Source organism: Lagopus muta, chromosome 4 (genome assembly GCF_023343835.1).
Source record: "Lagopus muta isolate bLagMut1 chromosome 4, bLagMut1 primary, whole genome shotgun sequence".
Taxonomy (NCBI): Eukaryota; Metazoa; Chordata; class Aves; order Galliformes; family Phasianidae; genus Lagopus; species Lagopus muta.
In genome coordinates, this window is record NC_064436.1 from 20,657,999 (window position 1) to 20,683,892 (window position 25,894).

The 25,894-nt window shown below is 38.0% G+C and overlaps 1 protein-coding gene across 4 annotated transcripts in view; it reads right to left on the bottom strand.

Annotated features, from left to right (window-relative positions):
• Positions 1–25,894, bottom strand: part of WWC2 (WW and C2 domain containing 2) — an 87,225-nt gene that overhangs the window by 19,166 nt on the left and 42,165 nt on the right. For all 4 annotated transcript variants that reach the window (XR_007376423.1, XM_048942090.1, XM_048942091.1 and 1 more), the window contains 10 exons: positions 21,417–21,496; positions 18,182–18,311; positions 17,325–17,471; positions 16,253–16,326; positions 11,499–11,741; positions 7,756–7,845; positions 5,454–6,055; positions 3,168–3,291; positions 859–939; positions 691–777 (listed from right to left, as the gene is read on the bottom strand). Coding sequence is in view for 3 of the 4 variants with exons in the window: in XM_048942090.1 (XP_048798047.1) it covers positions 691–777; positions 859–939; positions 3,168–3,291; positions 5,454–6,055; positions 7,756–7,845; positions 11,499–11,741; positions 16,253–16,326; positions 17,325–17,471; positions 18,182–18,311; positions 21,417–21,496 (1,658 nt within the window). In the remaining variant the exon portion in view is untranslated. The remainder of the gene's footprint in view (positions 1–690; positions 778–858; positions 940–3,167; positions 3,292–5,453; positions 6,056–7,755; positions 7,846–11,498; positions 11,742–16,252; positions 16,327–17,324; positions 17,472–18,181; positions 18,312–21,416; positions 21,497–25,894) is intronic.

Here is a 25,894-nt window from a genome sequence, read left to right on the forward strand (position 1 = left end):
GTTCAATGGATGAAAGGCATTCCTCATGTAATTTGTAGCTTTATTTCCCTAGTGCGCAGGGCCTCAAACGCATAGCAGAGCACATTAACAAGATGTTTTGCATCCTGTCTGTGCCTATGCATTAACTCATTTCTGGTGTTGGCTTTCTATATTATTGACACGTACTAAAGAGCAGAATGCAATGAAGCCAACAAAGCGGGAAGAACAAGTGGAAAAATATTCTGGAAAAAAAACTTTCTGGAAAAATCTTATTCTTCCCAGATTTGTAGTACTATTGCTGTATTTTGTGGTAGTGATTTCATACATACTGTCAGTATTATTGAAAATTCACATTTAGATGAAATATACCAGAAGAAATTAGGTTAACACTGGCTGTGTTTAACAGAAGAGCTTACTTTCACTTTAGCACAGGAAAAAAAGGTGAATATGTCCATCGTCTCACATTTTACTGTGTCAAACCTACAAGTTCTTGAATGAACAAAAAAAGACCTTGACACAAATTTTAAGTATTCCACTTTAATGTGTAATGTGCAAATTTCCTGGTAACTTTGTTTTCTTGCCAGAATCCATAAAAGCTACATACTTCTACAGTTTGTTTTATGCATATTTTAGTGTTGTCAAGCAGCCAATCAATCAATTTCTTTGGAGAATTTGTTCAATTTATTATTGAATTCTCATATTATTACTTACACTTTAGAGCCAAGGGGAACAGAAAACACTGGCAGATTTCTGAGCTGGACTATGATTATCACAAAACTTGAATTGCTGTGGTCATATCTGTTAAAGAGAGGACAATATGAGGAAAGTTCACAATTTATTTACATAGGAACAGATAAATTCTCTTTGCTGGCTGCTCACCTGAGTCCTATTTGAACTTGGGCAGACTCTAGTGCTGTTGCATCATCTTCACTGTATACAATGTCCTCGGTTTCATTTAGACTAGGGCAAGCAAGCAAATACGCAACAGTTAGGAATGTTATACTTAGCTTTCAGCAATAACTGAACTAGACACACACAGAATGCACGTTCATTCTCTTGAATTTAATTGCAGCAAGCAGTGCAAATTAGAATTTCACAGCCTCCCTAATAGAAATTCCTGTTTTAAGGTAGTTGCTGCCTGAACATTTTGACAAATCCAGTCATGAGTCAGAGTCTTTAGGCTGATTACTAAAACAGGTCAGACTAACAGGCAAGAGAGCAACTGGTAACATTTTTCTATACTTGGTTAGTACTTCTTAATTATTCAAAATACAAAATTGGAAATTCAAAGTTCTAATAAATATCAGACCTCACATAAACTAGATATGAAGAATTACTTTGGAGGACCTTTGAGAAACAGGAGCTCTGTGCAACAGAGAAGTTTCTGTGCAAACAAGAAACATCTTTCCTCTGAGCTTGTTTCAGAACCATTCAAAGAACCAACAAGACTCAAGTCTTGTAGTTAAAGAGCAACTCCAGTACAGAATGGAATTACAGACAATCAGTGTGGCAAAAAAGTTTCCAGTTGTTTTCTGAGAGGTTTGAATGAGGATGTGTTATTACTGTTTTTCATTAATTTTTAAAGTAGATTGTTGGCATCAACAAACAGTGGTCAAAATAGCGCATGTGGAGAATGTCACAGATATCCCATAGCTACTGAGAAAGGACAGAGTTATTTTGAGACTACACATTCCAAGTTTTCCTTCTACTGTTCACTTCCTAGCCGCTGGCTAATATGATAGGATGTGTTTATTCTCCCTTCCTTCCTTCCTTCAATTACTCAACACAAAGACTAGTCTATGCAGTGGGAAATTACTGTACTGCAGCTTCAAGAGCACACTGACAAATTGTTATTCCATACAGAGTGCTCATAAAGACACTTCTACTAAACATAAGCAGATCACACAGAGGCACTCATTACCACTTCACTGCTTCCAAGTCAATGAGAACTAAAAGTATCCACACCTGGAGCTATCACAGAAAACCTGGTGTCTGTAAATCTTAGCTTGTGCAAATAGCTATAGCTTGCTTTTGTACATAGGCTTAGTGGATAAATTGTTTCCTTTCCTCTCTGTCTGAATATCAAAAGGGAAAAGAGAAAAAAATTGTTGTTTTCCACCCACCCCACCAGTCACAGGAGATGAAACTAAAGAGTTCCACAGAAAATCCATGCCTTTTAGTCCAATGTTTGTTCAATTCTATCCACTTCTGCTTACAATCAGAGTGCACTGTAAGTTGTGATCACAGTAGCTCTGAATTGAAATGAAGTGGAAAGAGAACTATGGTTAGGGAACTGAACTACTCAATCACAGTCACTTAATTACGTGAAGGCTGAGTTTTTACAGAATCACAGATTAGGTGAGGTTGGAAGGCACCTCTGGAGTCACCTGGTCCAAGTAGGAACACCTACCACTGGATGGCCAGGACCAAGTTTAAGTGACTTCACTACTTAAAGGGTAATCTCTTTTGTATCTGTGCTTTTGTGTTTGGTCTCATCTATTATTATTGCATTTTAATTTGTGAAAGACTTCACAAGTAGGTGTACTTTTATCAAAGGCCAGTAAAACCCATTCATGATACCATAATGCACCTTTATCTGTCCTAAAACAAAGCATTTAATCCTGTCAACAGAAGACATGCATCAACATCTTCGTAAGCATCCTCAGAATACTCAAAAGGACAAAAAATTTGTAGTGCCAAGAATGTGCCAAAAAGGAAATGAAAATAAAGCTTTTAGCTTCTCTCTCAGTTTGCCAGTCTACTCTTCCCCAGCCTAGAAAAGTAAAAACACTGCATAAGCAAGTATGGAGAATTCCATGGAAGTCGTATCTTGTCAGAAAGCAAAGATGGCAAATACATTTCTTCTTGTATCCTGTTCACCACAGTAAATGATGAATATTATACCCCAAAAACCCTTAAATCTGGATTATTTTTATACCAACATTTCATGCGGGGATCTTCCCATCTTTCCAATATCCACTTTTTTTAACGAAGCAAATATTCAAATGAAATGCTATTCCATCATAGCATTTACATAAAAGAAGCAGTAACAGAGGTCACTCTGAGCAGTGCCAGTACAGCCACATGGTAGAATATATACAGCATTTCTAAATTCCTTGTGCCGATGGTATAAAATTGCTTACAGGAACATTTAATTTTTTGGTGGAAATGCTTATTCTCAAACCTACTGTTTCACAGAAGCTTCGTATACACCACTATCTCCAGCTACAGACTCATCAGACACAGCAGCAGATACACAAGCTGTCTTCTCTGCAAGGAGATGACTAGCTGCTCTTCTTGGCAAGTCAACACCTATGAAATGAAAGAATGAAAATCAGTCAGAGAGATTAATAGTCAGAAAAAGAGAAGTACATAGCTTAGAAAGTTGTAAAGTTGAAAGCAGTGACCCTTAACTGAGTATCACACAGTAGTTTTGTTCCACATCATTAAACGTTCGGAGACTGCATTACCGGTTCCACATATTTTGGCTAGAGATATATCCAAACTGATGAACTTGAAAATGTACAACTGTTAGTCCATTCCAAAGTACATGCTTCTATCATCACCTGTATCAGCTGAGCTTGTTATTATACTTCATTATCCTCATTATTAACTCCCATTATCCTCACCTGTGAACCTGTATTTGCTATGTTCACATTCTATGCTATAGAAACACTTCAGGTACATGCAAAGTGATTGCCTACTTTGTATTAAATATTCACAAGTCAGACAGAAGCACTCTCCCTAGTGATATAACTACTAGAAACAAAAAATACCCTCTGGTTTTCTATCATAAAAAGTTTTTTATTCTACCGAGTCTTTACTATCAACTACTACTCATCTTTAATCTTCAATCTGTATTCATACACTAGTTTCAGGCAGCAAAGCAGCAGCACTGACTGAAAGCCGTTCTGCAACTCACTTAGATGAGGGCCTGTGCAGTACTGTTATCTGCCGACGGGTGAGGATGTTGGTATGCATTATGGCCCCCACCTGAATCATGACTTTACATCTTGTTAAGATGTTTAAAATTTAAGGCTTCAGATTAGATGATTGATTGCTGCATTTGTGCTTTTACTTATGGCAGTAGGAATGCTTTTTCCTTGATGATGAAGTGCTCTTTCCCTTCCCCCCCCACCATGTGAGGGGTGAAGGTGATGACATGATTTATTGATTACCCTCAGGAATTACCACAGCAGCCTGAATTGACTTTGACAACGACAGAGACTGACTGTGGAAGAACTACATGATATTCCAACTTGGTTTCTGACAGCAGAGACATGTACAGAGGAGGAAATGTATGTATGGTTCACCAATAGAGAAAAGTCAGAGATAGGCAGGTTGGTGAGCACTGTGTCTAAATAGCCAAGGTAGATTATGACTTGAAATTACTAGCTGCACTGACTTCAGCTATGTTTGTCTGCCCCCAGATTAAGATTCTGTAGTATCTGAATTCATAGCCTTGTACAACCTATATGGCAGGCTGAAATATTCCATGCAGGTTTTATGCCTCAGGCTGAGTTTGCACAAAACCTTTCCACTCAGCATTGCAGCAGTTCCAAGAGAGAAATTAGAGTAGAAACACTGAACCAACCCCAGCTCTGTACCTCACTCTTAACATACTGAAAGCCTCGCCATGAGGCCCATTTTACTCTGGAAACTAGTGGTACAGGAAGCTTAATTAATTTCTGGCTTTTCAAAATTGCTCATTTTGGCAGCCTTAATGGCCTCTCAAAGTTAATGTTACCTAATTACCAACAACACTTCAATAACCCACAGTGTCATTCATCCCATCTTCCTTAGAGAGAAGCAAATTCTAGGATGGGATGACTCATCCTTTTGGAAATCACCCAGACTAGCTTAGGTGCTCTGCTCTAACTCACAGATGGGTAAAAAGCTAAAAGCTATGAAATCCATGTTAAAAATGGGCAGAGCAACACTGTAACTTATGTGGCACGTGGGAACTTGTCTCTTTCTCAACTTACATGCAAAACGAACTGCAGATATTTTGGCAACAGCAGATTCAGATAACTACACACAAATTCTAACTGTTGAGGCCAGAAATCTCCACTAAGGAACCATGCTTGTAACATATTCTTCAGTAAGAAGCAAAGTATCTGAATTCAAGTTACTAAAAAATAGCACAAGGCATTTTTCCTCTGTCCTCAAATGTTCTGACAATACCTAAGGACACCATGCGTCCTTCTTGCCTTCAAGATCCAGCTTATTCTTTTTTTTCCTGCCATTTTTGAGGATAAAAAATTGCAACAGCTATAGAACAGATGTGGATGGAAAAGGGAGCTCACAGCTCTCTGCTCCCAAAGCTACAAATTATGTAGTGTCCCTCAGAAATACTGCTTACAATGGCAAATCTGAGCCCATCGAGTTACAGGAGCTTTCTCTACTCAAAAGTCATTTGTTCAAAATCTTTGTGTTATGTATACATTTTCACATTAGATTTTTTCACAAATTACCTGAACTTCCTTCATGCAGAGAAGACAAAGGCTGTCTAATGCTTTCATGAAGACCCTTATCGTCTGTAGGAATCTGAGATCCTGCTCTGGCTTCAGAGTCCAATAATATTTGGTTCTCACAGAGACTGATGCCTGCAAAATCACAGTCTTCAAAGTCTGTAGTGAGGTGATGCAGAGGGGAATTTTGAGCAGAGACAGAAAATGCAGCTTCTAAAACCAAAGGGGAGCCTGGGGGAGACAAGGAGGACAGTGAAGACCTGGAAGACAGCGATGTCACAGATTTGGGAGGCTCAGTCAGTTTGGGCTGGTCTGTGGCTGAAGGAGAGTCACTGTAACCTAGTCTGCCATGGGAGCTGACCACTTCATTTTCGTGAATAGTAGTGATAGGCCCTGAAGGAATGTAACCACTTTTTTCTTGCAATAGGAAGTCAAGCTTATACTGATAGTCCAAATCTGTTATTTGATCGCCTTGGTTATAATAGAGATCCGTGGAACTGAGCGAGTTGAGCGACCCTCTGCTTGATGTGTTCAGAGATCCCCGGCTGGATGCCAGAGATCCCAGACTGCTCCCTGATGACACAGACAGCGTACTAGCTGAGAGGCTGCAAAGAAAGAACAAAGACATACACTGATGTTACTGAATTAAACAGCACAAGGAGAGATAAGATTGACTGGGAGCTGTACTGTAATGATTTCTTACAATAGAATATTGCTTAGAGTTTGTTTTTGTTTTCATTTTTCTTTCTTTTTACACAACCATACTTGTTTTAGAAGCAGAGCACCCAACCTGCACACCCTCAGCACAATATAAACAGCTTATGGACTATTCCCAAAGCCCTCTTTCCAGAGAAGGCCGCAGCCTTAACAAACTGGTCTGGCAGTGATAGCAGCTCTCTCAGCTGCTCTGCTCCACCCTGGGCTGGGCACTCATGGAGTCAGTGTCACTGCAAAGGAGAGAGGTTATGACAGCAGAACACTGCTGTCACCCCAGAACAATTTACGCAGCTTTTGCTCTGCCCAAGCACCTGGGAGAAATGGCAGGTCTCAGAAGCAGAGAACTCACAGCAGAACTACTTTGCATCCAGTTCTATAACCATGAACAGGCCATGAACATGCAATCTTTACATGTTTATTAACATGAAAAGTGAAGGCAAGGAGCCCTGCCAGAGAAACTGAGTGTCACTGCCTTGGCTCAGGAGGGCTCTGCTGGGAAAAAACATGTCAGGAAAAATAATTCAAGGCAGCCCCTTTTAAACGCAGCAGCAGAGCTATCAACTTTAAAAATTTTGCCACTAGGCTACACGACTGCCTTTAACAGGACAAAATGACACTTGAGTCTGAACAAACAAGATCACAAAATATATTTTAAGAAATAGTAATAGACATTTAACCAATTAACCACCAATCAAGATGCAACTTACACAGTCTGGCTGAGATGACTGAAATAGCTAAGCCATGAATAGGTTGGCATGGCTTATTGCAAGAGGATCTTTATAAGATTCTTAAAAATATTATTCCCCCTATAGCCCCATTTTGATTTCTACGTTAATATAGCAGGGGTTTCACCAAATTCTCAACTTTTAAAATAAATATAACAGACACATAGATTGATAGCCAAAGGTACAGTGCACAAGTGGGAGAAATTCTTCCCCAGGACAAACTTCACATGTCATTAAATATTAGAATTCCCATCAGAGGAATGATTTTGAGTTCACAGTTGCTGTAACTGATTACTGTTTTATTATCATTATCAATTGCGTGCAGCCAGAATCAGATTTTGAAACAATGTCTGTCAGGAGAATATCCTGCTGAGGGTATTTCTTTGCCTACAGGAAGCACAAGTCAGAGTTGAAGAGAACCAACTCTTCACAAGTATTTACATACGTCCACATACACATTTATTCACTGAGCCTCTCCAGTCATTATGCACGCTACAGTTCTCCTTTTGCACAGATGTCTGAGAAACAATTTTCTCTCCTCAGTGACACCATTTTGCAATCTGACCATTACAGAATTCCTGATTTACTTACACTGAAGCAAGATAATGTATCCCTACTCATTTATAGAAGCGATAAAAAAAGATCCATTCAATCCAGTCTTGAATTTTTGAAAATAGAAATGTATGCCAGGTTCACAAGATGGCAACATGGTTGAAGCTATTGTAGTTGTGTTTTATTTTTAAATATTAAACAAATTTTGTTCAGCCTCCAGCTAAGAGAAAAACCTGAGAATGAAGTTTAGACAACCAAGTCCACTAGACTGTTACTGAAAATAGATTCCACACGATGCAGTACAGCCTCACCTCCTAAGTTGTGAATGCAAATAAGTTGTCAATTTTGTAGTTTCTTCGAGTTTCTGTACCAATTCTTTTCTTCTTTCCTCCAATCTCAATCTGGAAACAGAAATATATGTAAGTAAGGTATGACTGAGAAGTCACAAGGCTAAAATATTTCATAGATAAGACACAAACAAACTGAAGACTGCCTGTTTTCATCTGGCTGCTGATTACTGAAATCCAAGAGACTGGTAGCTTACAATCCTATCATTAAGTCCTACCCACTTCAGCAGAGTGACTTGAACTGCAGAACACTGAGCACTTCAATAAACCTGCTGAACAAGCAGGCCCAACAGAAGAATGCCAGCATTAATTCTGACCATGCCAGAACTTGAGGTAGCATTGCAGGAAGTTTAAAATTAAAGCACTGTTTTTTATTTCAGAATCTTCCTAAAGAGACAAAATACAATAAATCAAAGCCGGATCCCAGTGTAAGGCTCCAAGATGAGATACTGTTTTCACGAGTCCTTGGAAACCTAGAAACATTTACGAACAGATTTTTCATCACCTCTGAACAATACAGCCCATTATCAAGGTTTGCCTTTATTACAGAGCAGGATCATTGCTTCCTGCACTACTTTTACAGCTTTTCTCTAAGGCCACAAATGGCAGAGTTCTCCAGTTCCTTTTGGCTGACTGTGAAGAGAAAGGATTCAGTAACCTCTACAGAGGGCTTTTCTTTTTCTAACTCTCTTTTGTCACTCCATTTGCAACACCAAATACATTGCCTACATACATTCAATGAAGTCAGCTAAAATCCTCCTGTAGTTGAGGATGAGCACATTCTACTCCAGCTCATGTTCAGTCAACTGATATACATAACAAGTTCTCAAGCAACTAATCTTAGGGATAGCTACTTTAAAATGTTCAGGTTCATCCACAGAAACCTTTTCTTCCACCCTTCTGGCATCTCAAGGATGTGCAAATTAAAATTCAACTGCAGAGAACATCTCAAAGAACAAAACCAAAAATCACCCACTGCTTTCTTATGCAAACTGAAAGAAATACTCCAGAGTTCCCAGAATTCACTCTCCAAGGGTAAGATAGCAGTAAAAAGGCATTAAGTCCTCAATTCAACAAAGCATGAAAAGCACTTGCTTACACTAATGCTTATTCAGCGAGTGAATCTGGGTTATGCAAAGGTGAATAAGTTACCCCGAGGTCAGCCAGGGTGTGAACTTCCACTCCACTGCATACGCTGTGTGTGCTCTTACACTGCAATGATGTGCTCATCTGCCAGTACCTGCTAACCTTGTTAAAAGCATACACAGCAATTCAGTCTTTGCTCATGTTCCCAAACCAGTAACTATGCTCATCTGTGGTATCAGACATTCTTTCCCACCATTTTTTTTTCACTATGTAAACCCTTCTGCCTTCTTTTAAAGCGTAATCCATCCCGCTTTCCTCAAGCAACAGTGCTCTTCATTAACTCTTTTGTGAGTTACACAAATTCACAACATTTCACATTCCACAAGAAATTATTTTTCCCCTTCTATACTGGGCCAAATTCAAAACTTTTAAAGTTTCTGAACTTATAGCACAGGCATGATCTTTAACATGCTAAAGAGCACATGACCACTCAAACCATCAACAGGGCAAACTCCAGTTGCAACCCTCCCATCCAAATAAGTCTAATACTCATTGCAGGTGTGATATCTTAGTGAGACATCTTTTCCCAGTTTTGATCAGAAATTATAACACTCAGAGGCATAAAATCTTAAAAAATAATAACTAATAAAGAAACTTAAATTACATACACTTCACCTTCTTTAGGTGGAAATTTATGTGGATGTATTTGTTTACGTGATATAAGAGTAAGGGTCAGTTTTACAGGCAAAAGCACAACCATCCCTCTAACTTAATGCCTATGATTACTGAGAATACTTTGCTGAGGACTCAAGAAGTTAATGGAATCTCCCTAAAATGAATGCAGAGACAAGAAAGCAGCAAGCAGTTCTTAGCAGCCCCACAATCCAGATATTTCTGAACAGCTGCTGGAAGGCTCCTTCAAGCAGTGAGACTGTACCCTGTCTCTGCTTTTTTGAAGCTGATAAGTTATGATTTATGCCCTCTATCTGCAAACTGACTCCAAGTACATCTACCAGTGGCAGTTTCAGCATACAGCATAACCCAGGGCTACACCAACCATGTTTTTAAGCCAGAGCAAGCCTCCTGTTTATTTTCTCCCTTTAAAAAATGAACAAACAAACACAGAACCTTAAAAAAGGAAAAACAACTTGTCATATCAGGCTCTTGGCAATCTATAGCTTCTTACACTTTTATTTCATTAGCAGCAGCAGCAAAACAATGGAAACATAAGGTATTCATGAAACTTCATGAAATAAAATAGTAATGCAATGATAGCGCTGCGCTTTAAAGATGGTGTATCTCCTCCACCAGTAATGGGACCTAGAAAGAAATGAAATGCTAATGTTTGATCTGATACGATTAGCCATATGCTTTTCTTGAATGGGAGAAAATTTTATTTGTCCTTGGCATGTCAGACGCCCAAGCTTGGCATCTAACATGTATGGGAAAAGTGTTATGTCAGAATTGTCTTTGGTACCAACACACTTACAATGGCATTATTATAAAAACCTTAGGTTCACATTTATTTGCCTATGTGAATTTATTACGAACCCCATACTGCCTATTTATTGATGGAAGTCAGAAAGCAACGGATCCACAGTAATTTAGATGCTATCAACACTTTTCTCTTGTACAATTGTAGTAGTAAGACACAACCCTTCTTCTAAAACACTCTGAATTCTCAATATAATGTAGTTTAAAAATGTTCAACTGTATACAAATATGCTTAAAAATCATGCCTTATTCACACGTATTTCTTGTGTAGACAATAAAAAATTTCCTCATTGCTCATCTAAAAGTGGCCACCAACTAAAAAAGCCACAAACTAAAAAAAGTGGCCATCTAAAAGGCCACCAACAGGAATTTCACCATCCAGCAACAATGGTGCAATAGCGAGTGTTTTCCTAGCAGTCTTACAATGCTGATTGTACTACTTCAGTAAGACAGGCAACATTGATACACACAACATTTTGTGCTTGTTGGCTTTTTATGCGAGCTAGAGGTTCCCATAGATTTACTTCCACTTACAGTTGATGGAAAGTCCACTTGTGGCAGTCATCTTTGATTTTCTCCACCTCTTAACCTGGCTAATACTCATCTATGGTGGAAGTTCCTTTGGTTATCAGTTAGGAAGTGAAAAGTTAGGAAAGTTTAATTTTTACCCCTCCCCTCTCGCCTCCCATTTTTTTGTCTTTTGGTTGCATTTTTGCAACTAAAAAAACTCACAAAAAAGGGCTTCTGATGTTGCAACAATCAAGATAATCTTTGTAACCTGAGTTCAAATAGTTTACACATATTATCAGAAATCAGTGAATGATGTATTGCCCTCCTGCTGGTACGCTGACATTTCTCAGTTACTTAACATCTGTCAGGCATTTTCATGCTGGTAACAAACAGAGCGACTGATATTGAGAGCACATACAGGGTGTTCAAATTCTCACTGAGTAAAGAAGAATTCTTTGTTTTTCTGCCCAGTGGGCTAATAACAAATTTAATTAAGATCTACATAGAACAGTTACTGAAGGAAAACAGCCCGTCAAGGCACAGTTCACAGCCTGCAATGAGTACAAAGGTTAGACTGCAGAAATTGGCACTTAGTATCAGCAAAAACAATCCCTTACCTTTCAGCAAGTGCTTGACTGGGTTCACTTCTTACAGAGTGCAGCTCTTCTTCAAGCCTCCTTCTTTCTGCTTCCAGCTGCTCTAGCTCATCTTGAGTACGCTTGCGTGGTGTGATAAACTGGAGTTCTTTTAAAAGCTCTTCTTTTTCATTGATTAACATCAATTTTTCCTTTTCCACATCCAGTGCCCCAGGCCAGGCCTCACTATCTAACTTAGACAGTTCGATCTTCAAGTTAGCCATGCTAAAATAGAACACAGCGGATTTGCCTGAGCATAGCACAGCACATAATTTCCATGAAAGATAGAAGTGATACAACATTTTGAAGGTGTAAGTACAGAACAGCTTTTTCTATTTAAACCTGTGCTTTTAATTACCTTTGCTTGACAAGAACGCAACTTTTCCAGAACTGCAAGCCACCTATCCAGGCCAACAGGCCGTGTACTCTTCTCTGCTTCAGACACCTTGGAAGAATGTATTCTGAGAAGCACAAAGCAACTAACAGCAAACTTTCAAGCTATGGTGCCCTAAATTCACCTGTCTCATATATGGAAGAATGCTGAAACAGACATCAATACCCAAATACACTAGAAATGAGTTTCTCTTGCTCAAATCCTGAGTTGAATTAAAAGTCTTGACTTTAATAAAAGCTTTATTGAAAGTGATCTGTCTGGTCACATAGTAGTGACACTTTGCTTTAGTCGTCAAGGAGTGTGTCTATTTCTTCTAAGCTGTGGGAGACTATTCAGCTCCTCTAACAGTGAGGAACATTGTTAAAGAATATGCAGAATATCAAGGTGCTCAGTGTTGCATCGAGTACACATGCAAATTTTAAGAGACAAAAACAATGTTCCCCTCTGTGATTAAAAGAAAAGGCAATATGACAGTGGCCACCTAAAATAAAAGTAGACGAATAACTTAGAAGCTTGTGCAACTGCTATTCCCACTGTAGATGTCCAGTCACAGAGTTAGGATACCTGAGACCTGGTTATCCATACAGCTAACACACACAGCAGTAGCAGAAACCTCCCTACATTATTACTGTGCGATTGCTCAGTCCTAATCAAGAAAGATTATTTCCAGTACTTTGTCACCAGAACCATTTGTTGTTGGGCTTAACTGTGCAGCTTATAAAGAGTAGTTTTGGAATAGACTCACTGTCCATTGGGAACTATGTAAAACATAACAGTTCCCCAATATACGTTTCACATATCTATCCAGATGATAACTTTCAGTCACTTCCAGCCTTATCTGCACCTGAAACAGCTGCATAAAACTGTGGAAGCTCTGAACTCTGTAACAGCTCCTAGCTTTCTGTGCCTCTTTGTTGTAGGCTGGGAAAAAGGCAGAGAAAGGAAAAGTCAGAATAGAAGGCCATTCCCATTCTAGGGCAAGAAAACCTTATCTGTTGCTTTTACTGATTCCTATCATAGCAGATACACCTACGTTAGCTCACCAGCTGACACAAGTCTGTGCAACTTCAGCATTAGCAGGCACTACCTCAGTAATGACCATTCTGCATCAACCACACATGCATCATTTGGTCTGTATCATCTTTCCACTTTCCTGACAGATTTCTAGGAAAACACACTTCTTCCTTCCAGTCTGTTTTCTGCAATTAACAAAACTAATAATATCATTCTTATTTTGCATCTCAATAATTAATTTACAGTACATTGCGGCATTTAGTTATGATAAAAGCTAAGAACAGTTACTATTAAATCTAACTATCTCACTGCTTAGACCAGAAGCTTAAGGGCAAGCTCTTCTTTCTTTTTCCATAGGTACCATTTCCTTCTCACCTGCATCTCAATAATAATAAAAAAAAAAAAAAACAGCTTTAAAAAAGAGCCAGAATAAAAAAAAACACCTGCCAAATTGCTGCAAGAACATGTGTAACTCTGAGTGATTTTATGAAAAACAATGCAAAATAAGTCAAATTGAAATACAATCAGCAGTGTTACCGTAAACAAACGATAGGGTGAAATGAAATGAAGCATTTCAACATACTTTGCAGCTGTTATATAAATATATATAATTTATATTCAGCAGTCCTTTAGAGGAGCTGTACACAGAGGAAAACAAGGGAATCATTTCAGATGGATAAGGTGTTAAGATTTTCATCTCCAGGTCACTGATTCCTGCTGGCCTTGTTCTGAAAGTAGCTGCTAGTGACAGCTGTTTGATGGCCTAAGGAATGGGACAGTGGCCTCCTAACAATTCTTTTGTCCCCTCTGCTACAGATAACTCTCTGCTGTTCTGACATTTTTTGTGTGCTGCCTCATCAAGAAAGGCAAAGGACTACATGGAGATGAAAACAAAACTGGTTTCACACTTTTAAGATAGTCTTTGCTCAACAAGTCAATAAGGCACGTAGCTGGAGTTTCACCACATCAGGATATGATCGTCAGCGTAAAATATCAGACCCTTCTGACTAGCAACTGCAGCCTGACAGTGGATTTCACACAGCTGACAAACTCTAAATTCATCCCATTCTTTATTTTGTCAAAATCAGTAGCTTCTACTTATTTAAGCAACATAAACGTTCATGCCACATAACTTTATACTGTCCTCAAAAACCCAAGGCAACATTCTACCACTTCAAGAGGCTTTGCTAACTAAACAACATAAAACACGCAATGCAAAACTATCTGATAATTTCCAAATAGAGAAGTTCATTCATTAGATCTTTTGTTGTTGTTGTTGATAATGGTTTTGTGGGGTTTTTGTTGTTGTTGTTGCTGCTGTTGCTTTTGTTTTTTGTTTTTTTTTTTTTAATATAAGGCAACTTTGAACTTGCACATTTAATATTTCAGAAAAGATGGTCAATACTTACTAGCTTACAGTGGCCATAATAATTACTAGTACGTATCTTCATTATTCTAAGATATGCATGCTTTATTAAGTTCGCCCAATAATCACTAATAAAAACAGTATGCTCCAACACTTCAATGACTTTAACTGTGTCTTCAAGTAATCTGACTGTCTTATTTAAAGTGCAAAGGAATATTCATTATTTGGACTTTTAGACAAAATTGAATGAAGACACCATTTAAAAAAGTAATCTAACATTAGAACACACTGATGTCATACAGATGAAATACGTGGTTATGCAAAGATTAAGTATTTCATCTACTGCAATTTTGCATCTTCTTGGTTAATTTGTGAGAAAGTAAGATTTTACGCTGCAGTTGTTCAGAGTCCAAAAGCCATGCTTTTCTAATAGCTAGAAGTGGTACACTGATTACTGCCAGAGTACCTTTTTGTTCCAAATGAGAAACAAAACACGACGGTGGGACTTCTTGGTATCAATACAGTCACAACAGAGGATAATCTGGTTTCGGATAAAAGGAAATTGAGAGCAAGTGCCATCTATATAAATCTAGAAAACCATCTGACAGTACTATATACACAATGACTTTGAGCTGAAATCATGCAAGTTCAATGCTGAAGAAACACAATAGCTTTATCACTCTTAATCAATTGCATTGATTATATAACAACATTTTATGATCCATAAAGATGATAGAAAAGATTACTGTTGTTTCCAGCAAGAATGGCAACTACTATTATATAAAGAATATACATCTGGATTTTGGAAAGTGACTGTGCAGCCTCTCATCTTTAAAACATTAAAACTATTTAAGCTGTTACATTGTCCTTATAAGCTAAAAATTCTCTTCCTGGTTTTCTAATTGATCATGCCACAGTATTCTAAGTGAATTAATAATTAAGTCACAAAGCAAGTCTCATTATAGGTACAATTTTCAACTATGGAAAAGTGTTAGTTCTTCCTTTATTGTCATCTTGCTTAATATAAAAAAAAGGAGCCTGGGGTGTGAGATAACTTTCTAGACTTATATTTCTCTTAAATTACATAACAAAAGCTGTAAGGTTTCTGAATAGCTGACATGCAATTTATTTGTTTAAATAATGTAAACCTTCCCCAGTATTATGCAGCACTACTCCTCTGCTGTACCAGAATATATGTTACTGTAACCCGGAATGTCCTGCTTTCTGATGCCTATTCTTCAGTGCTGTGGCAATCCATCAAAACAGCACTGCTTTCAAGAGCAACCACTGCAGAACCTTATTTGAAAGACATTTCGCATTCATCAGTGGGGCAGTTCCTGATTTCCTGTCTCCCTAGGCTATTAAAAAATAATCTCACAGTGAAAACAAGTATTTAAATTATTCTAAGCCAAGGCTGGGTGGGCCCTGGGCAGCCCGATCTAGTGGTTGGCAGCCCTGCCCATGGCAGGGGATTGGAGCTTGATGATCTTTAGCATCCCTTCCAACCCAAGCCATTCTATGATTCTGAGTCCCAGATAAAAGATTAAAAAAAGAGATAATTAAGCCTACAAAATCTGAAGTGGAACTCTGAAGCATTATACCTGAAGAACCATCAGTTGCATACTAAACTGAAATGATGACCCCACAGAAGGATTTAAATGGAAGTAAATAGCCTGGCAGCCTTTCATTCGAACACCCTTTCACTCTATTTCCACAATCCTGGAACTGATATTATAACTTTTCATTTCATTTCTTGACTTACGTAACTTAGCATTACATGTAAAAACTACTGCTCACAAGCAAAAGCCTGCTTTGCTTTCAGGAGAGAAAGAAACGTTTTGCGGTAATGCCTCCAGCGCGTGCACAGGGGCGTCCACTAGATGTCACTGCGAGCACAATGTTAGCATTGGAGAAAATGCCCGACTCAAGACTGTAATTTAACAGAGCGACTAACCCCATTACCTTCTCTTTGCCTCTTCATATTGAAGACTTAGTCTGACCTTCTCTGCTAAATTGGATCTACTTCTTGTTCCAACCTATTGAAAAAAATATTAGCCTCAACACCGTGCAAAACTGTAAAACAAATCAACAGTATATATCAACAAATGCCCAGGCCAGAAAAATTACTTCTTAAAAAAATGGAACGACGCCCGCTTTGGCCATACACTCACTGTTATATCCACAGTTAGTAATATACTCAGTGCTGTTTTCTTCTCATGCACTTTATCTGCGTTTAATTACTGTACTGCCATATTCCAGCAGAGTAAATTGTGGACATTTTCAAAGAGGTCTTGCATTGACTGAAACACAAAATTTTGATCCACTTCAAACTCCCACTGAACTGAAAATTCAGGGGTAAATAGGTGCAATTCCAGGGCACGACTTCAGACTTAAAAAAAAAGAAAAAAAGAAAAAAAAAGAAAAAAAGAAAAAAAGAAAAAAAAAAGAAAGCTACCATCTGTAGGCAAGCTTTCCTCTGCTTGGAAAACCTAGTACAAGCTCTTCCTTATAAATTTAGCACACAGAAGTATAAAGAAGGTGCCAAAATTAAGCACAGCTTTCTGTCACTGTAAATATACCATCACTGACACAGAGAAATTATTAATGAATCACTGAAGAGATACTTCCCTTATGTTTTTTCAGCTGTGGAAATGAAACTGCACAGTTAAATTTTGAGATCTTGTTTCTGAAAATTAAAGACATTTTCAGATCAAAGTAAGTCTGTAAGGTACAACATCCACATAGATGGATCCAAAAAATACTATTTACTTACATTCTTCTTCACTGTACTGGAACTACTTGATTAAATCAGATTGGCATAAATGCTTCATGCCAAATGTGAAAACTTCATCTGAATCCTGATTTAAATTTGAAGTGGAAAATCAGATGACTGATTCTAAGTAATTTTCTCTTAAATGTGCATATATATAACACCTATCAGCAACAGTAAACAGCCGTTTGTAACAGCCAATTCCATTAACCACAGCATTCTGATTCAATTTCTCTTTAAAAATGACAAAATGAAAAGGCTCACCTCACCAGAAATGTCAGTCTGAGACCCTGCATCCAGAGTTTGTCTAGAAAAACACAGCTGGGAATTTACAGAGCTGGAACTCAGGTCTGGTTCCGATGTCCCAGTATTCTGGTCAAGATTGAATTTCTCTTTCAGTTTTGCAAGACTCTGTCCAGGAAACAGAACAAGATGGTGTTAAACCATACTTTTGTACAAGTTCTCTAGGGAAGCTGCTTTAGCAAGGAGTTGCACTAGATGATCCCCAGAGGTCCCCCTCCAACCCCAGTCATTCTGTGAATCTGTGATACTTTACAGAGTTCACACTGGTTTCTATTCAGAAGATACTTATCTAGAAGACTCCAGTATATATATGTATGCATTTTTCTTCATGTTAGAAAACCATCCTTTTAATCAAGTAGTTCTTAAGTGACACTGAGTACAATCACATCATTCTGGTTCTTGTTGCCTCTCTCTCTCCCTTGCTTGTCTTTATAAACCAATCAAATATTTGGTTGATGCAAAATAAATAAGTAATCTACTTTCAGATACAAATGCAGAGCAATTTGTAGAACTTGTGCCCATTTAGAAAATGGCAATCTCAAGTTTCACCCACGTAATATTTTAAATAGTGTTATAGAGGTAATATGCAACATTACCAACAAGTTCAGATACCTATATTCTGACTGCCATTCAGGGACTTTTTGAATTAGGAAAGTCACAAGCTTCAGTTCCTGCATCACAAGACAAATTTTAACACTAGTTTGGCACATGGTTTTGAAAATCCCTTAAAAAGTATAAAATGTACAGTATTTAGCATCATTAAAGTTCCTTCTGATGAAACAAATCCACACAAAACTTATGCTAACCCTAGAAAATACCTTCATTAAATCTTGTTTTTCTCTCTCTCCTGAACTTATCGCCTTTCTGATGGATTTCAGTTCACTCAGGATGGCTTTAGCCTCACATAGTTCATACCCGCTCTGGCCTCCAGACATTTTTTGGTCAATTCTGTGGAAAGAAGAGCATATTAATACTGCATACTGCAAATAATGTTAACATCTCTGCTGTTCTGTTTCAGACAAGCATAGTTAGGACAGAAGGGCAAGAGTAACTGATAATATTTCCTTTAGCAGACAAGCAAAGAGAAAAAGGACACTAAAACCTGCATTAAAATACTTTCTGTGTGGCAAAAATGTCAAGCTATCGGACACACACACACTGATGGGTTTTGCTGACACAGGAAATTTTTTGAAAAGGAAAAAAAGCATGTTGGCATTAAAACCACTGATTCAGTCTTAAAGACATGCGAGGCACAGAGCACTACCTGAAGCAGTACTCTTACATGTGCTACCAGGAGTACAACATAGTGCTGTCAACACGATAAAAAAATCCTATGCCCACCCTAACCCTCTGCAATGCAGGAGCAACTTTGGGGTTCGGCTTTAGCTATTAGCTAATAGCTATTAGCTATTTGCAATACGTAGAGAAGCAGAATACATTATGGGCAGTATTCCTCTATCCAGACCCACAATGTGGCATCCAGACAACCAAGCTTGTAGGTACTGACCGTTCTTGCAGAGAAAACATGTAACCATACTCTTCCCTCAGCTTCCATCTTGCTTACCCTAATCCTAAGAACTAACCACCTCGTGCAGCTGCTGCGCTCACCCAGTCATCAGGCTCTCTTTACTCACTGAATCTATGGATAATTTATACCATCTGTCATACACTGGATAATTACTGAACTACTGGAATATCAATAATTTTTTTAAAATAATAACTTAAAAATAACATTGGAGACAAATGTTTTTCGTTTTGTTTTTTACATATTGGCTTCAAAAAATTGAGTTTGTAAAATTACAGGTTGAAGAAATGTGTTAACTGAATATTTTATAGCACTGTACAAATGGCTGCAGCTGTGCTTCACAAAATTAAAAACAACAGGCATCTTCACCATCTACTAGAGAATACATTCCTTTATCGTACAGTTGGTTTTCTGTTTTTATCATCAGCCATCATCCTTCTACAAGACATTAACCTTGTGAGTGAGGAATGAACAATTGAGCAAGAACACAAAACCCCTGAAACAAAGTATTCTATTTTTCTTTTAATTTTGTGCACAAATATATCAAGATTCTAAAGCAGTCATTAGAGATATGAGAGTAACTTTTTTCCTTTCTCCACATTTCAGCTTTTCTGCAAAACAGAACCAAATTTGTGTGAAAAACATGACTCTGCACTCAGATTCCTACTCAAGGATGTATTTGTTTCAACTTGAAAGTTCCCCAAACTCTTTCATAAGTATGCACACACCTACTCTCTGACAGCACTCAATTTCTGGTAACCTACACCAAGTTGCCAAGGTCAGACAGATACAGGATATGCCAACAATTGCAGTCATGAATGAATGCTTGGGTAATAAATACACCACACGCTGCCTACTAACACACCGTGCCATATTCAAATTGCAACTGCTTTATTCTATATATAATTAAGATAGACAAGAAGGATCTCTGACATATACGATATTCCTTCTCCCTGTTTTAAATTAATGGGATTAGTGCTGTTCAAAAGCGGCTGACTGAATTTTTTAAAACAAATGCCCATTGTATTCCTGTGGAATGCTGTTGACAGTTTCTGAAACATGCTTTGGATTCCTATCGAAATGGCCTGTGAGCAAGCTGCTTTAAAACAATACTTCATTGTTGAATTAATATAATAAAACCAGCATGATTGGCTAACCTTTAATCTTTGGACAGCAGCGTGAGTTTTTATTACCTTCAGCTTTAGAACCAATGTGTCTTTCTCTTCTAAACTTTGCTTTGAAATCCAATTCATGTTTAAATAAATTCAATCAGTTATCTTTTTCTCCCCTCACTCCAGTCTAGTCTTTATGTATTTAAATAACAAAATCTCACATTTCCGCCTTAGTTAAAATGAAAGAAGACAGTGATGTCACTGGCATCCTCCTAAGGTGCTGAAGGGCTTCAGTTCCCAATCTACTTCATGCTCTTGTATTTAAAAACAAGAATAACAAAAAAAGATTTGCTCCGTTTGGACAAGTCTGTAACTATGATAGAACACTGAGACAGGGGAGGTTTAGATTAGATATTAGGAGGAAGTTTTTCACACAGAGGATGGTGACACACTGCAACAGGTTGCCCAAGGAGGCTGTGGATGCCCCATCCCTGCAGGCATTCAAGGCCAGGCTGGATGTGGCTCTGGGCAGCCTGGTCTGGTGGTTGGCAACCCTGCATACAGCAGGGGGTTGAAACTAGATGATCATTGTGGTCCTTTTCAACCCAGGCCATTCTGTGATTCTATGATTTTTATTCATCATTTTCCTGGACTAGAATTTCTTTCTCTGCATTCAAATGAATGAATGAATGAATGAATAGATAGATAGATAGATAGATAGATAGATAGATAGATAGAATCCTTCTGTACAAAACTGATCTATTACTATTTTAGGGCCCAACAAAGTCAGGGGCAGCACAGACTGCTCAGACTGAAAATAAATAAATTAATACATAAATAAATGGGTTTCTAATAATCCAACTTAGATACCCGAAATGCACCCCTAGCTCAGCCCTTTGCAGCCCAGGCATCACAGCAGCTGGAACAAAGAAAGTCAGGTCTCCAACACTCAAATTGTGACTCATTTCAAACCTGGCACAGTTCTGCCACCATTTATACCTCTGAGACCGGCATCCTCCTCTTTCTCTTTGAGTGCAGATGTGGGGAAGAAAGGAAGACAGACCTAATCACTTCCTTCAGTTTTTAGGGTGTTTTTTTCTGTTTGTTTGTTTTGTTAAATGGGACGTGCAAAGCAGCTACATTCTCCTAGGAACCCTTAACCACTGACTTTCCTTTTGCCTCTTTGCAACCAAGCTCTTTCGTGAAAAAAGGAGGAGGAACAGATTTCTCATGTTAACACTTGCACAATAGGTTTGCTATTTCTACAGATTTCCTGCTCTTTAACTTCAACAGAAGGAGTTGTAGATTCTCACGTTTCCCATAATAATCTCACATAAGATGTATTCACTTCTGTGACCAAAAAAAAGGTTCATACAACTGAATTAAGTCAACTTCATCTGTTTTTTTATTACTCACTGTTGCAGCGTTTCAAAGCCCTGCTCCTTGTACAGCAGCTCCTGCTTCATCTGAGAGAGCTCCCTCTTCAGCTTCTTAACCTTGTGTTAAATCAAAGCAAGACTTAGAAAATTCCTCCTCAAACAGCACAACGCACGGCTTCGAACAATTAACATACTCTACCTCGGGTGAGGAAAATAAAGAAAGAGTAAATTGCTCTACTGACACACATTAAAAACAGAAAGATCAGTTCTCTTCTTTACGTCTATGGGCAACATGCTTTAGTATTAAAGAGACACAAGCAGATTAAATCACATTCCCTATTTGTATTGATACCACACTGTGTTATTAAACCTGAGAGAACTTTAGCAAGTAATTTACTTCTCCTTGTTAAGCATGCATTCCAACTGTCCTACAGGGACATTCCTGCTTATTTTTAAGCTTACTGTATTTTCACATTTTCATTCCAGGAAGCTCTTAAGTCATTTACATAGTAAAAACAAAGTATGGACTCTGCTTTTTTCTATGAATTATCCTTTCTCATAAAGCTTTTCAGGCATTGGATCCCAAAATACGTAGTTCACATTCACAAAAGCAACAATAATTAAATACATTTGGATCACAAGTACATGCATTTACTTAATAGAACAGTCTTTGGGAAAACATTCCCTACTTTCCCTAAATTTCCATGCTCACATGCTTTTTAACATTAATATTGATATTCAATATAAAATACTTATGAATTAAGATGAAATTAAATTGAGGTTTGGCGATTTGTTTGTTGTTTTTGTTGTTTTTAGTGTGACAATTTCCAAACATACTAAAAGTTTCTGGACTGAATTAGCAGTGTACTTCTAACAGAAACTAAAATTCATCCTTAGCACAAACAGAAAAAGTGTACCTGAAATGTGGAGTCCCAAACGTTAGTATTTGCACACCAACATCTGTTGATTTGCACGCTAGATAATAGCCAGATTTTTTTCCCTCGCTTTCCAATCAGCAAGGTGAAAAAAGGAAAAGCCCACAAGAAGTCTTCTGCTCTCACTACCGCCCTGAAATGCTCGATGTTTTTAGGTAGGTCTTCAGACACTCAACTCCATCTTGAAAATTGAGTATATTAAAATAAGGAATTGTGACCACTTCAACTGAAAATGATTTAAAAATTACGGTTCCAAGACTTTTTGCAGCCACTTCTTAGGTTGCCTACTTTGTCCTATTATTTAAACCAAGAAGTGTAATACCCAGCGTGCCAGGAAACCAAGAGTAGGAAGCACAAGCAGCTGCTGGAGCTTTCCAAGAGACTTAAAATGCTTCATATGTGTTTCTACATATAGATTTGTGATTTATACTTAGGCATTCAAGTTTGTAAGTTCTGGCTAATGACTTTTCTTTGACAGAAACAAAATGCTGCTTGCAAGCTCCTTTTTTCTCCAAAGCAAATCTGTTAACTAGATAATTAGGGCTAGGTTCAGGCTTTTAGAAACTACAATCAGTAGCTGCTACACTTGACAGAAAACTGATTTTATTTTGACATACAGATTATTTAGCATGATAAAGTGGCAATGTCCCTAACAACACATTCAGCTTTCCTTAACTACTTTTTCCCCCAACGAGCATGACACTTTCCTACAGTTAAGAAGAACAGAGAACTAAATGAGAATTTTTTAACTCCAGGAATAATCTCTCTCAAGTATTCCAAGCAAGGTTATAAAAAACAAACAGATATCACTACTGGGTTTCAGGTAAAGTAACGTGAAATATGAAAAAGCCTTAACTTTGCTGAGAAATGAAGAATGACTACACTTTTCCTTAATCCAAAATGTGAATTTATTGTAATTGCAGATGGCATACTTGCTTCCAACTTTGAGGGTTGGATCTCTCTGAAGCCCTTACATTTTCCTCAAGATCATCTTCTGAGTGTCCTCTGCCGTAATTCATCATCATTTTATTATCAGGAAATGTGAGTTAGGTTACCATGGAAGGATGTGACATACATGATAATAGAAAGACTGTGTTTACTGCACTGTAGGTCAAACATCCTTGTGTTCCGTTCCTTCCCTTCTCCTTCAAAACTTTTATAATCCCACTTTTCACAACTCTTCACTCGTCCTATCCTTCACCCCCGTCATACCGCATCTGCACATCTTCTTAAGCCACCTGACAGACCTCTTGCTTCCTCCTTCACTCTTCAGGCATGCTTCTGTGCTAACTCCTTCTATCCCCAGTTCTCAAGCACTAATAGAACATCAGAAAAAACTCCTGTTATCTTATAAAGGCTCATCCCCTACTTGTTGCATTTGCATAAAATGATCTTTGATCACATATCAAATTTTTGTCCCTGCTTATTTCATTCAAACTGTCATATTTCTGTCATATATTCTCCATGACAAATTGTGAATAGGCAACTCGTATCCAGAAGGTGCCATATGCATATATTAAGCACAGCTAACAAGGAAAAGGCCAAAGGCTACTTCAGAACTTCCTCGAATGCTGAGTTTTTCCCCCAGCTACCATTAACCTGATGACGCCAGTACACCTCAGTGAGCGCGTGTGACAGAGAGAAACGGGTTTAGTACATCTGCCCTAATAGTTCACTAATCAATGTGCAAATTCTAACTAGTTGGCCAGCAGCTTGCTAATGACTAACTTTGTTTCCCATTAAGTCCATGCATGCATATACTACAGAATGCCACAAGGCTGAATATTAGCAAAGCATCCTCAAACATTCAAATAAGGGTAAACTACGATATAATACAGTCATACCTCTCTTGCCATCCTCCTCGAAAACCACTTTCCAGCCCTAGCATCACAGGGCTCCACTTTTTCTTATCTCAATGACTCTCAAATCCAGTGGGTTTGGATGATAACACACTTTATGCTGATACAGATATTCTTGGACTGCACCCTTCTAAAGTCTGCAGACAAGATTCAGGTCACCTATTTTAGGCACATATGCAACTTGGACTTCGCAATGCCAATAAATCAGGCACTGAGAACCAGCAGCATGTTAGGCTCCTTGACTCTGACAAGCAATGAAGAGAAAAAAACTCCAGAAACTGATCAGCTGTGATTAACACATTTGCCTCTCCCTTGACAAATGGACAATGGATCTGTAGCTAAGAGGTAATTCAGTATCGATGCATTCCAAGATGGGAGCTATTAGATTTAAGTATTGGAAAAAACAAGCATTTGAATTTTCTCCTCTGGCTCTTAGAAGACTATATTTACATTTGGTCACGTGCATTGTTCTTCAACAATACCTTTCATTTCCTAAATATACCAGCGATTCCCTTGCCAATGGGAAACCATCTTCTACTGTACACTGATTTTAGAAAGAAGCTCTAGCCTTGTGTTTTCATTCTCGTTCCCAGCCAGGGTCCATATTGCTGTAGATTCTACTCCAAAAGCTTCCAAAATTTTTGCTCCAATACTCTCACTGCTGAAATAAGCTTTGTTACTGATGACTTCCCCCCTCTACTTAAAAAATAAGGGGTTACAGACTGAGATTTCTAAAAAAAGAGCAGGCTGTGCAAGCAGTAGGGAGGGTAGCAAATGGACAACAGTTTTACAGTGTATTCCATCTCTGATTTACATTGTTTTAAAATGTTATTGAGCTATTCCACAATTCCTTTTAAACAATAATTGTTTAGACTCCTAAACTTTAGACTAAGGTGAAGAAGGATGTTATTCTCAGAGGCTTCTGAGCGCTGCACTGTGCAGAAGCCAGGAGGGGGCAATGGAAGAGCTGAGTAACTGACACCTCTGCTCACACAGAATCTGTATCCCAGCACCCTTCAAGCACTACACACAGAGGTTCTGTCCTTTTAACCTGCATGTTTTGATCTGATTTTTGTCATTCCTAACTGCAGAAAGTTCTGGTTACCCATAGAGAACATATGAACATATGCCACAGCTTAAATAAATGAATTCCCTATGTAGGTTTATGTGGTCTTCTGCACTGTTTCCTCCTTATTCAAGATGAATTAACTAGAAACTAACCTGTGAGTGACAGTTCTTTACACGGAGTCCGTTAGTGACCATACTGGAAGAAGTTGATCACATAAAGACTTTTGCTTGTTAATGATTTCGCAAAGTGAATAAAAACTTCCAATCCTCATCTGAATGTTTTGACTTTTACAAGTTTTCACAGCATCACTAGAAAGTGCTTTTTAAACCAACAGAAATTTGTGAGGCAGTTCACGTGGCTAAAGGCACATTTCTCATAGAAGAAAGATTGTGTACAATCATCTAGATTGTCTCATTTTGGCCCACTACCTTTTTATTTTCACCTAGTTATTTTTCTTTATAAGCAAAATCATAGGAGTAAAAATAGATAACAGATTTATTTAAATCCACGTCTTACTAGACTATCTGTCAAAGTTTCACCAAAGTGCATTCTCTAGAATTAGCTGAGACAGTTATAAAAATTCATTTAAAAATTCATTACAAGCCCTTGAATGAGAATTTAATGAGAATATTAGGTATTTAATGAGAATATT